This window comes from Podarcis melisellensis, assembly GCF_964234715.1.
Source record: "Podarcis melisellensis genome assembly, chromosome: 2".
Classification (NCBI taxonomy): Eukaryota; Metazoa; Chordata; class Lepidosauria; order Squamata; family Lacertidae; genus Podarcis; species Podarcis melisellensis.
The window spans coordinates 97,542,896-97,558,630 of NC_138529.1; the positions used below are offsets into that span (position 1 = coordinate 97,542,896).

The window sequence follows — 15,735 nt, forward strand, 5'->3', positions numbered from 1 at the left end:
CTAGCATTGTACTGTTCGCAGTCTTCACTTCCGATACATTTCTGCCTCGACAAAGATGCCCGTGATTAATAAAGGCAGATGGCAGCACGAAGCAGGGAAGACAACAGGGTAATTTCTCCAAATGCATCAAAGTAACACCATAGATCTTGTGCACTGTAAGATATGCCAAGATGGACTGGATCAATCACCCCCACCTGTCGAGCTGCCTAATGCCAAGGACAGAATACCAAAACAAAACCCTCTGGGAAAACAGTATTTAACAGTATCCTGACTTCCTTCAGCAAGTAAACAAAACAATTCCCTTATTGTATAAGACAAAGGTCTCTCACCAGCAGCTATGAGTTGCTGCTGACCATTCACAAGCAGAGCAGGGAAGAGAGAAAGTTACAACATTTGAGGTCTTTTAGTTTATGGCTTTAGAAAAGATGTGCTGTATTCCTAGACCCATGAGCAAAGATAATCAGCTGGCCCCATGAAATACATTGCAAACAGCTGAGGCTGCTATCGAAACCCCACTCACCTGGGAGCAAGCCCCATTAAATTCTATGGGACACACTTCTGAGTAGACACGTTAGCACTGCGCTGTAAAGCATCGTAGAAAGTTTACTTCAACCACCACTGCAATTTTGCAAGCATTTAAACAAAAATATAGTGTTGGTCATTTAACTTAACACTAATGTTTGTTTTCCCTCTGCCAAGTAGACAACATTACGATTAGGGGGCGGGGAAAGGATCCAGTATTTTTTCTTGGTTAACACAACAGTTCAAAACAGAAGGCTGTGTTTATCGTGTTTAATGTTTTTTCTCTCCTCTGACCTCTAAAAGGCTTTAAGTAAATTTTGTGGTAACGCAAAGAACATGAGCAGCTAGGGAGTCTCAGACAGTTATAGTGTCTGAATACAGCCTTTGTGGTATTGGCAACATAGCCGTGATTAAGGATTGGCTAGCGGCTTGGGCTTATAAACTTTTATTTTCCTTCCAAGGGACCTGCAACATGGTGATAAATGTAAATAACTCTCACGCAATGGTTTGACTTACTTTATGCTTATAAACCATAATCTTTACGTATGGTTTTATACTGGCGTGCGGGTGTATGCACTTTTCCTCTCCACAAATGCTATAGACACGTTGCGTTTGAAGAAACTGGATGTGTCAGAGGGGAAAAGGGAATCAACAAGGATCTAACCTAACTAAAACAAAACAAAACAAGACAAAGGAGCCCCCACCCCCGTCTTCCAAAACATATGAAAAGATTGGGACAGTCTGGACTTTGCTCCAGGGGGACATGAAAGTGAGATAGGTGGGGAATCTGGCTTGTTGCTAAGCAACCATTAATATACATTCCAACTGCTTCAGGAAGTAATTTGGAAAGGCATCATTTCAAATCCAGAAAGGACTTTCCACCCAGGTCATACCATGCTCCCAGCTTGGTAGCACCTCTTTGTCTTGTGTAAGTAGTAGGAAACCAACAGGTCAAGTTAATCCTGAGGGGGACATAGCAAGTCTGTTAGGGAGGAATTCAAAGCACCTCTAATGCTGAAGTCCCCTCAACATTGTACTAGTCGCACTAGCTGAATGGCCTTTGCAAAAGAAGGAGCAGGAAGCCGCGGTCGTTCTTGTGGCTCATTGTGCATCAGTGTGCTATGTCCCGTTGCACACCTAGCTTCTGCTAGTGCAACTGTTGCGCTGGATTTCATTTTGCACAACCATGATTCTCACTCTTACATTAACGCAACAGCCCTTGCACTGGAAGTCAAGAGAGAACTGTCTCTGGGCCTATGGGTACAAATTCTAGATTTAGAGTATGGCAAAGCTAGACGTGGGCAGGAGAGTCACATAAAGCAAGGGGTCTGTTTCTGCATCAAGAGAGGAACAGAGCACTGCCTCTCCCTTCTCCCACCTTAAAGCAATCCCTCACACCCCCCACCATTTCAGGCTTCAGATTGGTCCAGTTCTGGAACTGCAGCTAGGATAGTGCCTGAATTTGTGGGGGCTTGAGAAGGTAACATGGGAGATGGTTGAGTCCCCATCGCCAGCATATCTCATTTGGCGTTAAAAGAAGCCAACCCCACACCAAACACGTCCTGATTTACGTGCCAATCAGGCAGGCTATGGCCTGATCCAGCACCTGGAATCCATGGACAGCTGCTGGGGCCACAGCATTCTGGCAGAGAGCACAGGTGATTCCTGCCCCCCCAGCTAACCTTTAAGAAAGTAACATCTACACAACTTCATGCACGTAACACAGCATTTTCCACAAGACGTACCGGGAAGCCCTTACAAAATCTCAAAGGTCCTTAGCCAGATATTTATAGTGAGAAAGCATATTGGGGGAGTGTGGCGTCAATGGAAAATGGTCAGAACGGTATCCAATCATCCACAGGTTTGCAAGGAGACTATAAACAAAAATCATATTGAAACTGTTTGCTGATCCTATAGGCTTGGGAAAGTGCTACAGAATATTCAGCATGTGGTCTGGTTTCAAAATGGCAGGCGTAATGCAAAATGACAGCTAAAAATGTTCCTTTCCCCACTTCTGAGGCCGGAAAATAATGGCGGAGCCTTGAAACAAAATCAGAATGAAAGCCAGGGCTTGAGGTTACATTTAACATAATTTTATTGCCTGAAATATTGGTGACATTTGATGTTATTTAACAAATGTGAAATGCCTAGTGCTTGTCAGGATGTGGAAAGCAAACAGGTAAAACATTACCTGTAGAATTTTCCTTATATCTTTCCAAGTAACAGAACTAAATACCTTTTTCTTTCAATGAAAGCTGAAAATTCACAGAAGGGGCCCAGAATACCCCTAGGCCATCACTCCACATGTCACACTGAGCTATGACCCTACACCAATGTCTATTTACAGAGGATGGTTCTTTCAAGGCAATTATATGCCACACAAGAAAGCACATGAATACTACTGCTAATGATTCCAAGTGCAATTAAGTATATAGTGTCTGAATACATCATCTGGTCATCCAAGCAACTCAGACCCAAGATATATTTACTCTAGTTTTTGAGGTTGTGGAGAAAATCTCAAAAAATGTCATCCACACAAACACACACAAATGTTGGGAACTGTTTCTCAGCTACTTTCAAATGCCTCCAAACACTAGTGGAGTTGCTCCAGTGGAAACGACACAATACAAAGACCCCCCCAAAAAAACCAGACGAACCAAGTGAACTGATATTAATATGACTATAAACAAGTACAAAGGGGCGCAGGGGGCGCTGTGGTCTAAACCATTAAGCCTAGGGCTTGCCGATCGGAAGGTTGAGATTCAAATCCCTGCGACAGGGTGCGCTCCCATTGCTCGGTCCCAGCTCCTGCCAACCTAGCAGTCTGAAAGCACCTCAAAGTGCAAGTAGATAAATAGGTAGTGCTCTGGCGGGAAGGTAAACAGCGTTTCCATGCGCTGCTCTGGTTTCGCCAAAAGCAGCTTAGTCATGCTGGCCACATGACCCGGAAAAACTGTGGACAAACGTTGGCTCCCTCGGCCAGTAAAGCAAGATGAGCACTACAACCCTAGAGTCGTTCACGACTGGACTTAACTGTCAGGGGTCCTTTACCTTTACCTTTAAACAGGTACAAAGGTGGCTGTTTTCAGGGACAATCCCAATAATTATAAAGTGGGAAGAAGGGAATTGAAGTGGTAATAGCTACAAAGGGCATGTAGCTACCAACAACAAGTAGAACTGCCCAAATAGAGGTGTCACACGTAGTAGGTAACATGAACGCACTGAAGAAATTGGAAATGAAGCAGATGACGGTGGCAATGGTTCAAAGCAGAAAGGGGGACCTAGCATTCCTGGATGCAAGACACCATGACAGCTAGATAAGCAGCAGGGTTCAAGAAATGGAATAAAGGGACGACTTGACTGCAGGAAACAAAGCACAGACACTGTATTCTAAACACGTTAATAAGGAAAGAAGGCCTTCTAATTTCAATAAAACATATGTCCACATTAAAGGAGAGCACCACAGGAATGCGGTCTGAGTATACAGAAGCAGCAACAGTAAGGATTTGGAATTAAATACTGTAATACCAAGGGGATGCGAGTGGCGCTGTGGTCTAAACCACAGAGCTTAGGGCTTGCTGATCAGAAGGTCAGCAGTTCGAATCCCCGCAATGGGGTGAGCTCCCGTTGCTCGGTCCCTGCTCCTGCCAACCTAGCAGTTCGAAAGCACGTCAAAGTGCAAGTTGATAAATAGGAACCGCTCTGGCGGGAGGGTAAACGGCGTTTCCATGCGCTGCTCTGGTTTGCCAGAAGCGGCTTACTCATGCTGGCCACATGACCCAGAAGCTGTCTGCGGACAAACGCCGGCTCCCTCGGCCTATAGAGTGAGATGAGCACAAAACTCCAGAGTCGTCTGCGACTGGACCTAACGGTCAAGGGTACCTTTACCTTTTACTGTAATACCATGGGGTACAGATAAACAGATGAGAGATTTTCTAAAATAGGCTGCCACATGTTGTCCTAAACTGTATGGGTAGGTTACCAACTCATTTAAATGGCTATTTCTATGGCTCCACTGCATGCCTTGGAAAAAGACAACCTTTTATTTTTTAATTTATCATAAACAGGCCAATCTATATATATGTATATGCATTTACTTTGGGTCAATCCAAAAGTGCCTATTCACAATTTGCCATTCACCGTGACCACTTTGGACCCTCACACTGTACACACTCTGGAAAGAAGATTTTTGCCACTCTACCCTTAGCAGCCACTAACCTGAGATTTCTATCAGACCATTAAGTTCCCCCTCCCTGCTCCTTGTCAGACGTGTGGGATGAGCCACTTGTGACATCTTAAAGGAAGTTATTTTAAAGCAGGCTGTTAGAATAAGGCAAGGTGGCTCTTTAAGAATTCAATTAACTTCCAGCTTGTTTTGCAATAAATCGTCCAAGAGCACGTCCTGCCACTCTTCATTCCAGGGATAGTGTCCGGAGACTGCCCAGATGTTTCAGCCTCCGGTTCTCCTCCGTGGAAAGTTTCCGCCTGCAGGCTGCTGCATTTAGACATTCTGTTCTCCTGACTCTACTTAATCTAGAGTGCTGTCAGAGCTGTCACATGAACAGTGAATCATGGGCCCTTATTGAAAACCCTCAAGAGGAGCTCAGGGCAGACAGCTGCACAAACCCGCACCCAAATGCAGTCTCTTCTCGCCGAGGGTTTTACAACTCAACCTCTGGATAATCCCAGAGCTTGACTGACAGGGACTGTTTGTTCAATAACAGAAATTTGTTAAAAACAAATTGGCTGTCTTTCAAACAGACACCCTTTCCTGGGTTCCCTAACCTCACCTTTTTTTTTTTTTGCTTCCCTTTCTTTCCCCCTCTTCCACGCACAGCAAGATCCATTTTCTTTGCTCTAAACAAACTGGAATTATAAAAGAATGCTGCTGTGCTGCTCGCCTTAATAGATTTGCACATTTTCCCTCCTCCCTTCCTTTCTTCTTTAGCATTTCCCAGGATAACATATAATCCTTTGCACCTGCAAAAGCTCCACAGACTGCAGACTGCCAAGAATCGACCACGTGTCCTTGCTTCCATGACCAGAGATCCTGTGTTTAAAGAGATAGGAGAGGGGAAAGTTATTAAAAATTAGTATATCTGCCCGGTCTTCCTCGTTAACTTGGGGGGGGGGGGTTGGAAACAGGAGTTTTAAAGAGCTGTTTGTGGCATTTTCAATTATGTAATAAGTCACATACACATACACATACTGAAGGACCTTATGTGCTCAAAAAAAGTAGATGGTCTGGGAAAGATAAATGGAACAGCAAGAGCGAAGGCATGTTTGCAGAGAGTTAAGTACATATTCATTTCAGCCTGGAGCAATGCAATTTTACAGATACAGCCTGAATCTTTCTTCCTCTTGGGAAGATAAAGCAATGCAAAAAGAACACTGGAAAAATATCAGGAGCGAGTTCCAATCCATATGTACATGCCAAACAAAAACCATTTCCAAATGACTTCCCTTTGTGTTACTTCATACCCAGACACAGTGTCCTGAAGCTGCTGAGAGGGGCAGCAGCAACAGCATTTTGTCACCCACTGCTAAATTGCCCAGTCTTGAAACCAAGGTGAACAACACAGGCACCACTAACAAGCGTGGCCTTATTGACTTACGACGTAGGTCACTAACACACCCATTTTACAGATGTGGAAGTATGACTGAGGCAACCCTTTGAGCTTGCAGCTACGTTTTGAACCCAGAGATGTACATTTCTTTGAGCAGTGGATCTATACTCTACCCCTGCACCAGCACCCCCCATTATAGACAGAAACTTCTAATCTGATTGCCGGCTGTGCTGAGTATCAATAGGCTGCCCCTTGTAACAACTGTGAAACAACTTCCCCCTGCTCCCCACGCCCCCAGACGGCTGCGCATAGAAATGATTGTCTGGCCCTTGTGCCAATCATGAAGAACAATGGTTGATTTTTAAATTGTTTTAAAGGGAAAGGGTGCAAAATTTTTAATCAAGTACAGTGGTACCTCAGGTTAAGTACTTAATTCGTTCTGGAGGTCTGTACTTAACCTGAGGCTGTTCTTAACCTGAAGCACCACTTTAGCTAATGGGGCCTCATGCTGCTGCCGCACCACCGGAGCCCGATTTCTGTTCTCATCCTGAAGCAAAGTTCTTAACCTGAAGCACTATTTCTGGGTTAGCAGAGTCTGTAACCTGAAGCGTATGTAATCCAAGGTACCACTGTACTGTGTTAGTTGGAAAAGCAAAGGCATGCTGAAGTAGAGCTTGCTCCATAGCTGGAGGAAAAAAGCACAAACACTCATGGATGGAAGCATGCCTCTATCTGGAGTTGGGCTCCAAGTTCCCTGTGCTAAACTGTAAGCACTAGGCTACCCATGACTAAGGTGTCCACAAGTCTAAACGGAGAAAAACAAGAGCCATTAATAATGGACTACTCTACCCTACAGCCAAACTCGGAGCAGTCCAGGGGACGAAGGCCAAAGGAGAATTCAAGTTGGCCAAGAGGAAATAATAAAATCCACTCGCAGCAAGGCCAACTTAATTGTGGTGTGGTCTTCCCCAGGGAAGCAGGGAAAACCCTGTTTTCTGGATCATTTAAAAATAGACCATAGCAGACAGCACTTGAGAACATACCACAGGGAATAATCCTGCACTGGAAGAGACTGGACGTGGATGACCTAATAAGTTCCACCCCATCCCTCCTTTTCATAGGGAGGCCCAAAATGAAATGTGCGAAAGAGAGGAAATGAATGCATCGAGTAACGGGAAGGAGAAGATTATAGAATAATAGCTGCATCCCATCCGGCTAAGTCTACGAAAACCCAAAGTAAAATATTTCAATTGCCACCCATTTTTCAGATTATCTCTCTCTAAAAAAAGAAAAGGTTCCTGCTTATGTTCAATGCTCCATATTTTATTGGTTAGATCTGGATGATTTTTTCAATACGGTGCATATTATTATTTTGCTTGTTTTTACCATGTTGCTGTGTTTTCCCGTAACATGAGGATATAAGCACAGCCTGCTGGATCAAGTCATTCACCCAACTGTTCCAACACTAAAGGGTAAGCCACAAGCAGGACCTGAACACAACAGCATTGCCCCCACTTGCGCCTCCCACTAACTGACATTCAGAGGCGTACAGTGGTACCTTGGTTCTCAGACTTAATCCATTCCGGAAGTCCATTCCAAATCCAAAGCATTCCAAAACCAAGGCACGCTTTCCCATAGAAAGTAATGCAAAATGGATTAATCCATTCCAGACTTTTAAAAACAACCCCCGAAAACAGCAATTTAACATGAATTTTACTATAAAACGAGACTACTGATCCATAAAATGAAAGCAACAAACCATGTACTGCGGTCACACAATCAATCAATCAATCAATCAATCAGTAGCTGAACTGGGTTCCACACAGTCACAAAAACAAAACAAAAAGAGCTGCAAAAACAAAATTGGAAAATGAATAGCAAAAACAGACAGACCTCAGCGTAACACTCAAAATGGAAGTGTGGCACTCAAATTAGAAGCATAACACTCAAAATGGAGCATGCTTCGCTTGCAAAAAAAGTTCGCAAACCGGAACACTTACTTCCGGGTTTGCAGTGTTTGGGTTCCAAGTTGTTTGAGTACCAAAGCGTTCAAGAATCAAGGTACCACTGTACTGTCTCCAATAGTGGAGGTAGAACACAGATTCTTAGATGCTTTGCTTGGGGAGAAATGCAGGAGAAAAATATCTATTTTTTCCAGTTTGCACTATTTTCAGCTTCTGGAAGTTACAAAAAAAATTGCACGTTAAAGCACTGCTTTCACATATAATCCTATTCTGCAAGTAGAAAGCGGAGGTACCCGTGAGATGTGCTCCCAGCTTTATCACGATAATATATGGAAGTCTCATTTTCCAACTCTGCTAGTGGGAATAAGCATGCTGCAGTTCTGAAAACTAAAGCCATTAATGAAGTAATTCCTGCTGGATAAGAGAACTCTCAGCTACTGCAATTCTCCCCTTCTTACTGCTAGTGGTTTGTGATAGGATGGCATTCCTAAGAAGCTCTGGCCACATACGTATCTTGGCCCAAATGTGGCCCAAGACCAGGCACCCCCAAACTCGGCCCTCCAGATGTTTTGGGACTACAATTTCCATCATCCCTGTTAGCTAGGGATGATGGGAGATGTAGTCCCAAAGCATCTGGAGGGCCGAGTTTGGGGGTGCCTGCCCAATACATTTTGGCGACTGAAAATCCAGGCAGCACCCTTCCTGATGATTAAAATATAATAAAAAACTATATAATAAAAAACAATTTGAACACAGTAAGAGTCTGTTGGATCAGACCAGGCCAGATTTGTCTAGCTCAGCATCCTTATTTCATACAGAGGTCAACCAGATGCCAATTCATAGTATCCCAAACTCTGTGGCTGCTTCACTCTACCAAACAATAGGACAAGCACACCCCCTTCTAATGTTGCTTTGTCTCAAATATATTCCTGACAAAGGTTAATATAACTAGCAGAATGCAAACAGTGAAAACAGGTCATGTCTACTGATATAAAAATATATGTCATGGCATTGAGAGATTTGGGTTCAAGACCCCAATCAGTCACCGGGTGCCATTCTTGGGCGGTTCCAATCTCTCAGCCTCAGCACCACATCAATAATAGGAAAGATGCGGAGTCCAACAAGATACACATGCAAGTCAAATGTATAATCTGATCTACTGTAGAGCAATAATGACCTTCTATATGAGGACCTACACAGTTGCTCAACAGTACAATTACTTTGGCATCCTGAATAAACCCAGGGAACACAAAAGCATTTAGAGGATAAGGGAATTGGCAGTGCATCTCATTACGGAAGTTTCCTTTCTTTGGGTCCAATTAACTCTGAAATTGTAACTGCACTGACAAGGTATCAGTGTGAGTACACAAGCCTTTGGTCATCTTGTTTCTCTCTAATGATTCCCTGTCTGATTGCTCCAGGCATGCGCTATTAAAGACAGCAGGAAATAATTAGCCGTGTTTTTCTTTCAGGGCAATACCCATTCCCACCAGCATTCCCAGTACTGGAAAGCAAAGATGACAAGCGCTGCACTTTTAAAACAGGCTGTGATGCCAAGCCTGTGTCATGTGCATTCTATTAGACCCAAGACTGAATAGAAGACTTTGTTTTCCACTTCAAAGGACCCATCCCAATCTTGCGCTCTTCCCTTATGAATAACAAATTGGAAATAAATCTTCTGGCTGAAACACATGGAAACTCATACAACCCAGGCCCTCCTTAGCTTCCTAGGTCACTTGTATGCTAAGTTGTGTTTGCTTGTTGTTGGTTTTTTTTAACGAAATACCAAAGTGAGACCTTCATATAAGTTCATCTTCATCGTTCAGCCCGGACACTTCCGAGGGTCTTCTGGTGATTCCCCCACTGTGAGAAATGAAGTTATAAGGAATCAGGCAGAGGGCCTTCTCGGCAGTGGCGCCCTCCCTGTGCAACGCGTCAAGGAGATAAAGAGTTTGGATTTGATATCCCACCTTTCACTCCCTTTAAGGAGTCTCAAAGCGGCTAACATTTCCTTTCCCTTCCTCCCCCACAACAAACACTCTGTGAGGTGAGTGAGGCTGAGAGACCTCAGAGAAGTGTGACTGGCCCAAGGTCACCCAGCAGCTGCATGTGGAGGAACGGAGATGCGAACCTGGTTCCCCAGATTACGAGACTACTGCTCTTAACCACTACACCACACTGCAAAAGAATTAGACAACTTTTAGAAAACTTCTGAAACTTCTGGGGGGGAGTTTGACTTCACCCCAAGGGGAACTCCTCCATTGTCTCCGAAGACAGATGGATGCCGACATAAATGAGTTTACTTGAACACAATGGAGACCTAGATTACTACGTTAGCCATATTAGATAGCAACCACAACAACCTAGGTTCTTTTGTGTGACCTGCCTCCAAATACCTAACTCTCACCATAGCCTTGTTTACATACACTTTGCCACCCACATCAGGGCAGAATGCTCGATGGCAGAATTCCCAGTAGAGAGGTGGACCTGAGCTATGTCTACTGGCACTGAGTAGCCCCTCCCCAATCTCAAATTCTGCACATGCTCAGAGGCCCTCTCTTCCCTATCTATGAACATATCAAAGGGTTGCACCGGGCTTTCAATTTCAGCTAGCACTGGGTAATCTACCAAGGCTTGTTTAAGTAGGTTAGCCCTGATAATGCAAAGGACTGGGCTGGATTCCCGCACGAGATCTCCTCCAAGCGTCTGCCTACCATCCTGAATACTGAGAAGCTATTGCATTCACCTCCCTGCCCCCTTTCGCAGTGTGGAAACTGTTTTCTTTTGGATATTTTTGCAAAGAGAAAAACAATACTCTTCATGGAGAATTCCTGCTCAGGAGGAGGAAAGAACTAATCTGCCTGCCTCGCACTCCTATCCAAACTAGTGTTCTAAGGAAAGAAGCACTCTAGGGAGAGCAACAGGCTTTGGAGCCTAGAATGAATTCAGTACATATTTGGAAGGAGGCATGCACAAACTTTCTAGAAATCGGATCACTTCCCATTCTGAAAACAGGGCTCAAACCAGCGAATAAACTTCATGTGCATCCACCCTCTGGGAGCCTGTTTTCAATGTGCTGCCTGTTTCCAAACTCTTGAGCATTTTCAAAGGGTGTTTTAACTCAGCCAGCAAAGCAATTCCTTTCCTTTCACTGTTCCAAGCGCACATCAGCTTACAGATGGTGCGCAAGAATGTCTTTGACAGTATTCTAAAGCCACTGTGAATAACAGTTATTGTGACACTGATAAAGTAAGGTTTGTTTGCTGAGCAGCTGTGGCTATATTGTTCTTTTTTTTCCTGGGGTGGGGGTGGGGCAACCGTTCGGCAAATGGAATGCACACTCCCCATTGGCTGGAAGTGACGTCACCTGCCTCGAAACGCTGCACTAGAAATCTGGTTTCCGTGAAGGAGCACCTCAGCAAATGGCAGACACGTTAGTGTAACCGAACGATTAGTGCTTAATCCCCCAAAGAAGCAGAGTCGTTACACCAAGAAGGAGAAGGGAATGGTAGAACGCTTACTGCACAGCTTGCAAGGAAATGGGTTTAAGGCCCTGTCTGGGTTTCATCTACCCTGGGCTTAAATGCCACTAGGAACAGTAAGAAGAGAAATAAAAAGCTACCTTGGGGGGAGGGGGAGGGGAGCTGTGAAAAGGGAAATGGGGGGGGGAGAAGGAAAGAATGTGGGACAAACTTCACTTGCCCACCCAGTAAAAACTATTTTAAGGCTTTTTAAAACGGATAGCTACATATATAGCCAATAACGTATTTCGCTTTTTTAAAAAAAGGTGTGTGTATGTATTGGACATGCGAAGATTTGAAAAACCAATTAATAAATTGAAACTAACAACAGAATAAAATTACTAATGGGTGCGATACCGTTTTAGAGGAATTTGCTGGTGACACAGGAGCATCTGAGAATGGTTTAGCTTAGACTCTCAACATCACACTCTCGTCTAAACTTTAGAATACCTAATTAGGTTAGGACAGCAAAACACGCCGAATCCATTTCTAAGCACCAGACTGCATATGCTCAGACCACTGAGGGGGAAGAAAGCAAAAAAGAGGCTCCAAGCTGCAGCTCAACCTATTTGGGCTGCATATCAAGAACTGCTGTGCATCCTAATCAAATGCATGTTTATTCCAAAGTACGTGCCACTGAATTCAATGCTGAAAGTCAAACAGAATCCGTTCTGGAAGTCCGTTCAACTTCCAAAACATTCGGAAACCAAAGGGCGGCTTCCGATTGGCTGCAGGAAGCCAGGTTGGCGACATTTGGGAGCCAAAATGTCTGAGTACCAAGGCGTTCAGGATCCAAGGTATGACTGTAATGGTGCAGAGATGGAACTGCCTACCTGAAAATGTTTGTGGTCCACTTTTACATTCTGTTAAGTTACAGCACCTATCCGTCCTATATCTAAAATGGTTCATATAAATGGTTCATATTAAAATCTACTCCTTGCCTGATTGTTGACGATGATATCTAGAAATATCTCTTTTTTTAAAAGTAAAGTGTCTGAAACACTTGAAAATTCATCTTCCCTGACAGCAGTAATTTTCAGCTCAGAAGCCCACTCTACAGATCTTCTTGCCCAAATGGACTATAGTAACAGCCAGGGCTTCAGTGTTAACACCTGCAAGCTAAAATAATATGTGAAATATTAAGCCTCTTCATAGGTCCATGCAGCCATTAGGTCAACATGTCGCAAAAGATAATTTTATTATTCATTTTACAGATTTATAAACTGTCTTGCAATATAAAAAGGTTATCCCAAGCCATCCTTTCAAAGATGATAATAAACATCAGTTAAGAGATTTATCAGCATTGAAAAATAGACAATAAAGTACAATAAAAAAAGCAGTAAAAGCGCAATAGAATCATTTCAATTTAGTACCCAATTTAAGCATAAGATCTAAACAGAGCACAGAGAACAATATAGTAAAAACCCAACCTTTACTCTAAATTAAAAGCATAGAAATGAAATAGAAATGTTTTCTCTAATGGGACCAATTGCTTGACCCATAAATTTAATGAATTAAAACACAGGTATATGGTTAAATGGGAAAGGGTTTTACAAATGGGGTGCCCAGAAATATGGAGTTTCTTACTTGGCTTCAGCTCATATTTTAAAGTTGCTACGAACGACAGAGAAGCCTGTACTAAAATGAAGTTACAGTGGCATCTGTCTCCATGGATAAGCAAAATGATGGGGTGGGGAATAATAATGGGAAGTGCTGGTTTTGCAAGAAAAGGAAAGAGTGTTTCATGAAAGAAAGGCTGCCCCACACAGAATACATTGCAGTAGCCTAGCCTGGGTGTAACCAGAATATGAGTAATGGAGGCATGAGCTAAGATATCCAAAGAGGGCTGCACCAACTATATCAGCTTACGGTGATAAAATGCACACCTAGCTACTGTAATCTCTTGAATTTCTATGAATTTGGTCTTCCGGAGGGAGTGCAACCCCACCCAGACCCAGCTAAATACTGGAGCAATTGACACATAGCACCTCTGTCTCTTTTGAATGAAGCTTCAGCTTGTTTGTCCTCCTCCACCCCAAAACTGCCTCCAGACACCGGCTCAGGAATTATTACTCAGGTTATCTGAATTTTACTGGCAATAAACTGTTTAGATTACACTCTCTCCAAACCCCCAATTGCCTATTTACTTTGTGAGCTGAATTCCACCAGTGTACTTCATGCCCTATGTTTATAATACATTTCACCTCCAGAGCATCTTGAATGTATCCTAAAGCAGCCTTGTATTCTGAGAATCACTACATCACACTTCTGTTTTTAAATGTGGTTGGGGATTTTCTTGGAAAGCACACGGTGGCTCTTTCCCTCCTACCCTTAATGCTGTCATCTCCATTGTCCAGAACAAAATTATACCCTGTTTAGCAATTACTGTGTCAGGCTAGTTCTACAGTACACAACTTAAAAGAAAGCTGCCACAACACTATGGTATCACAACAGACTCCAAATAAGGCAAGTGAAGTTATCCTAAAGGTTGAGACGATTCCCAGATGCCCGGATGACGAAGACACCTTTGCCAAAAAGCACCTCATAAACAAGCCAATTGGTTTCATAAGACATGATATGTTTGTTAGTAATACTGTAGATTCAGCAGTTCCCAAGTAGGTGCACATCACTCTAAATTGGAAATCTCAGGGTTTTGAAGCTAAGGTCTGGTCTGGTGAGCTACCACAGACTGTGTGTGCTTAAGCCACTGGAGCCCTTGTGAAGCCCACGAGGAAATGAGGATGTGAAATATCAAACACACTGTTACAGTCATACCTTGGAAGTCAATCAGAATCTATTCCAGAAGTCCATTCGACTTCCAAAACATTCAGAAACCAAAGCGCGGCTTCTGATTGGCTTCCTCCTGCAGCCAATCGGAAGCCCCGTTGGACGTTTGGGTTCCAAAGAACGTTCGCAAACCGGAACACTCACTTCCAGATTTGCAGCGTTCGGGAGCCAAAACGTCCAAGTACCAAGGTATTCAGGATCCAAGGTACGACAGTACTGGCAAGTACAAAATCCCTGGATTTTTGAGATAAGTACTAGAAGCCTGGGCTCCGTTCTTTGCCTAGCCAAAAGAGTAGAACCTCCAAAGATGAGATTGGGATACTGCCACTCAAGGCATTGGCCTAGCCCAGGCATCCCCAATCTCGGCCCCCCAGATGTTTTGGGACTACAACTCCCAACATCCCTAGCTTACAGGACCAGTGGTCAGAGATGATGGGAATTGTAGTCCCAAAACATCTGTAGGGCTGAGTTTGGGGATGCCTGGCCTAGCCTTTTAATCTTCTATGTTTTTCATGATGTGAGGAGGCAAACAGGTCGAAGATGCACCTCTTTGCAAAATATAAATAGAAAACCATCAATCCATCAGCAATTGTGTGGGCTGCATCATTTGTAGGCCTGACTATTCACAAGTTAGAAGAACACAGGGACAAAACATGTGAAAAGGGTCCCCCATGCCTGGCAGTGCAATCTCCTGCTCTGAGACAACTTTCCTCTACACCCTATTTACCAAAGCATCTTCAGCGGTATTTCAAAATGTGTGGGGAGCCTCCATGAATAACTCCTGCTTCAGACTGGAGGGTAACTGGAAGAGCAACTGAGGTGAAGCTACTGAGCTTGTCCATACACTCTCCTGTATGTTTACACTCAACCTTAATGCAGAATTCCTGAATGGGGCTTATTTCTTATTTTTTTACTGAACACAGATGAGGTAGCTGGGATGCTGAAGCAATGCTTGGGCATGGTAGTGGACTGAATGAGGGTGGATAAACTGAAACTCAGTATAGAGAAGACAGAAGTACTGTTATGATTCATCTGTCCAGGTGAGTTCAGCCAGGAGGATGAGTTGTAGACCTTCAGAAGTCCACAGTTTCAGGAGCTCTTTTATCCTTTAACAGTGCTTTGCCAGTTTCACTGGCTCCCATTCTGTTTCCTGGTCCAATTCAAAGTGCTGATTGTAACACCCAAAGCCAGGCTTCCTCAACCTCGGCCCTCCAGATGTTTTGAGACGACAATTCCCATCATCCCTGACCACTGGTCCTGCTAGCTAGGGATCATGGGAGTTGAAGCCAAAAACATCTGGAGGGCCGAGGCTGAAGAAGCCTGCTCAAAGCTATTTGTGTTTGGAGCTAGGATTCTTGAATGATTGCTTTCCTC

The 15,735-nt window shown here is 43.7% G+C and overlaps 1 protein-coding gene across 4 annotated transcripts in view; it reads right to left on the bottom strand.

Moving 5' to 3' along the window:
• SLC25A26 (solute carrier family 25 member 26) overlaps positions 1-15,735 on the bottom strand; it is a 116,737-nt gene that overhangs the window by 18,010 nt on the left and 82,992 nt on the right. For all 4 annotated transcript variants that reach the window (XR_014165919.1, XM_081903266.1, XM_081903265.1 and 1 more), the window contains one exon: positions 5,503-5,572. Coding sequence is in view for 3 of the 4 variants with exons in the window: in XM_081903266.1 (XP_081759392.1) it covers positions 5,503-5,572 (70 nt within the window). In the remaining variant the exon portion in view is untranslated. The remainder of the gene's footprint in view (positions 1-5,502; positions 5,573-15,735) is intronic.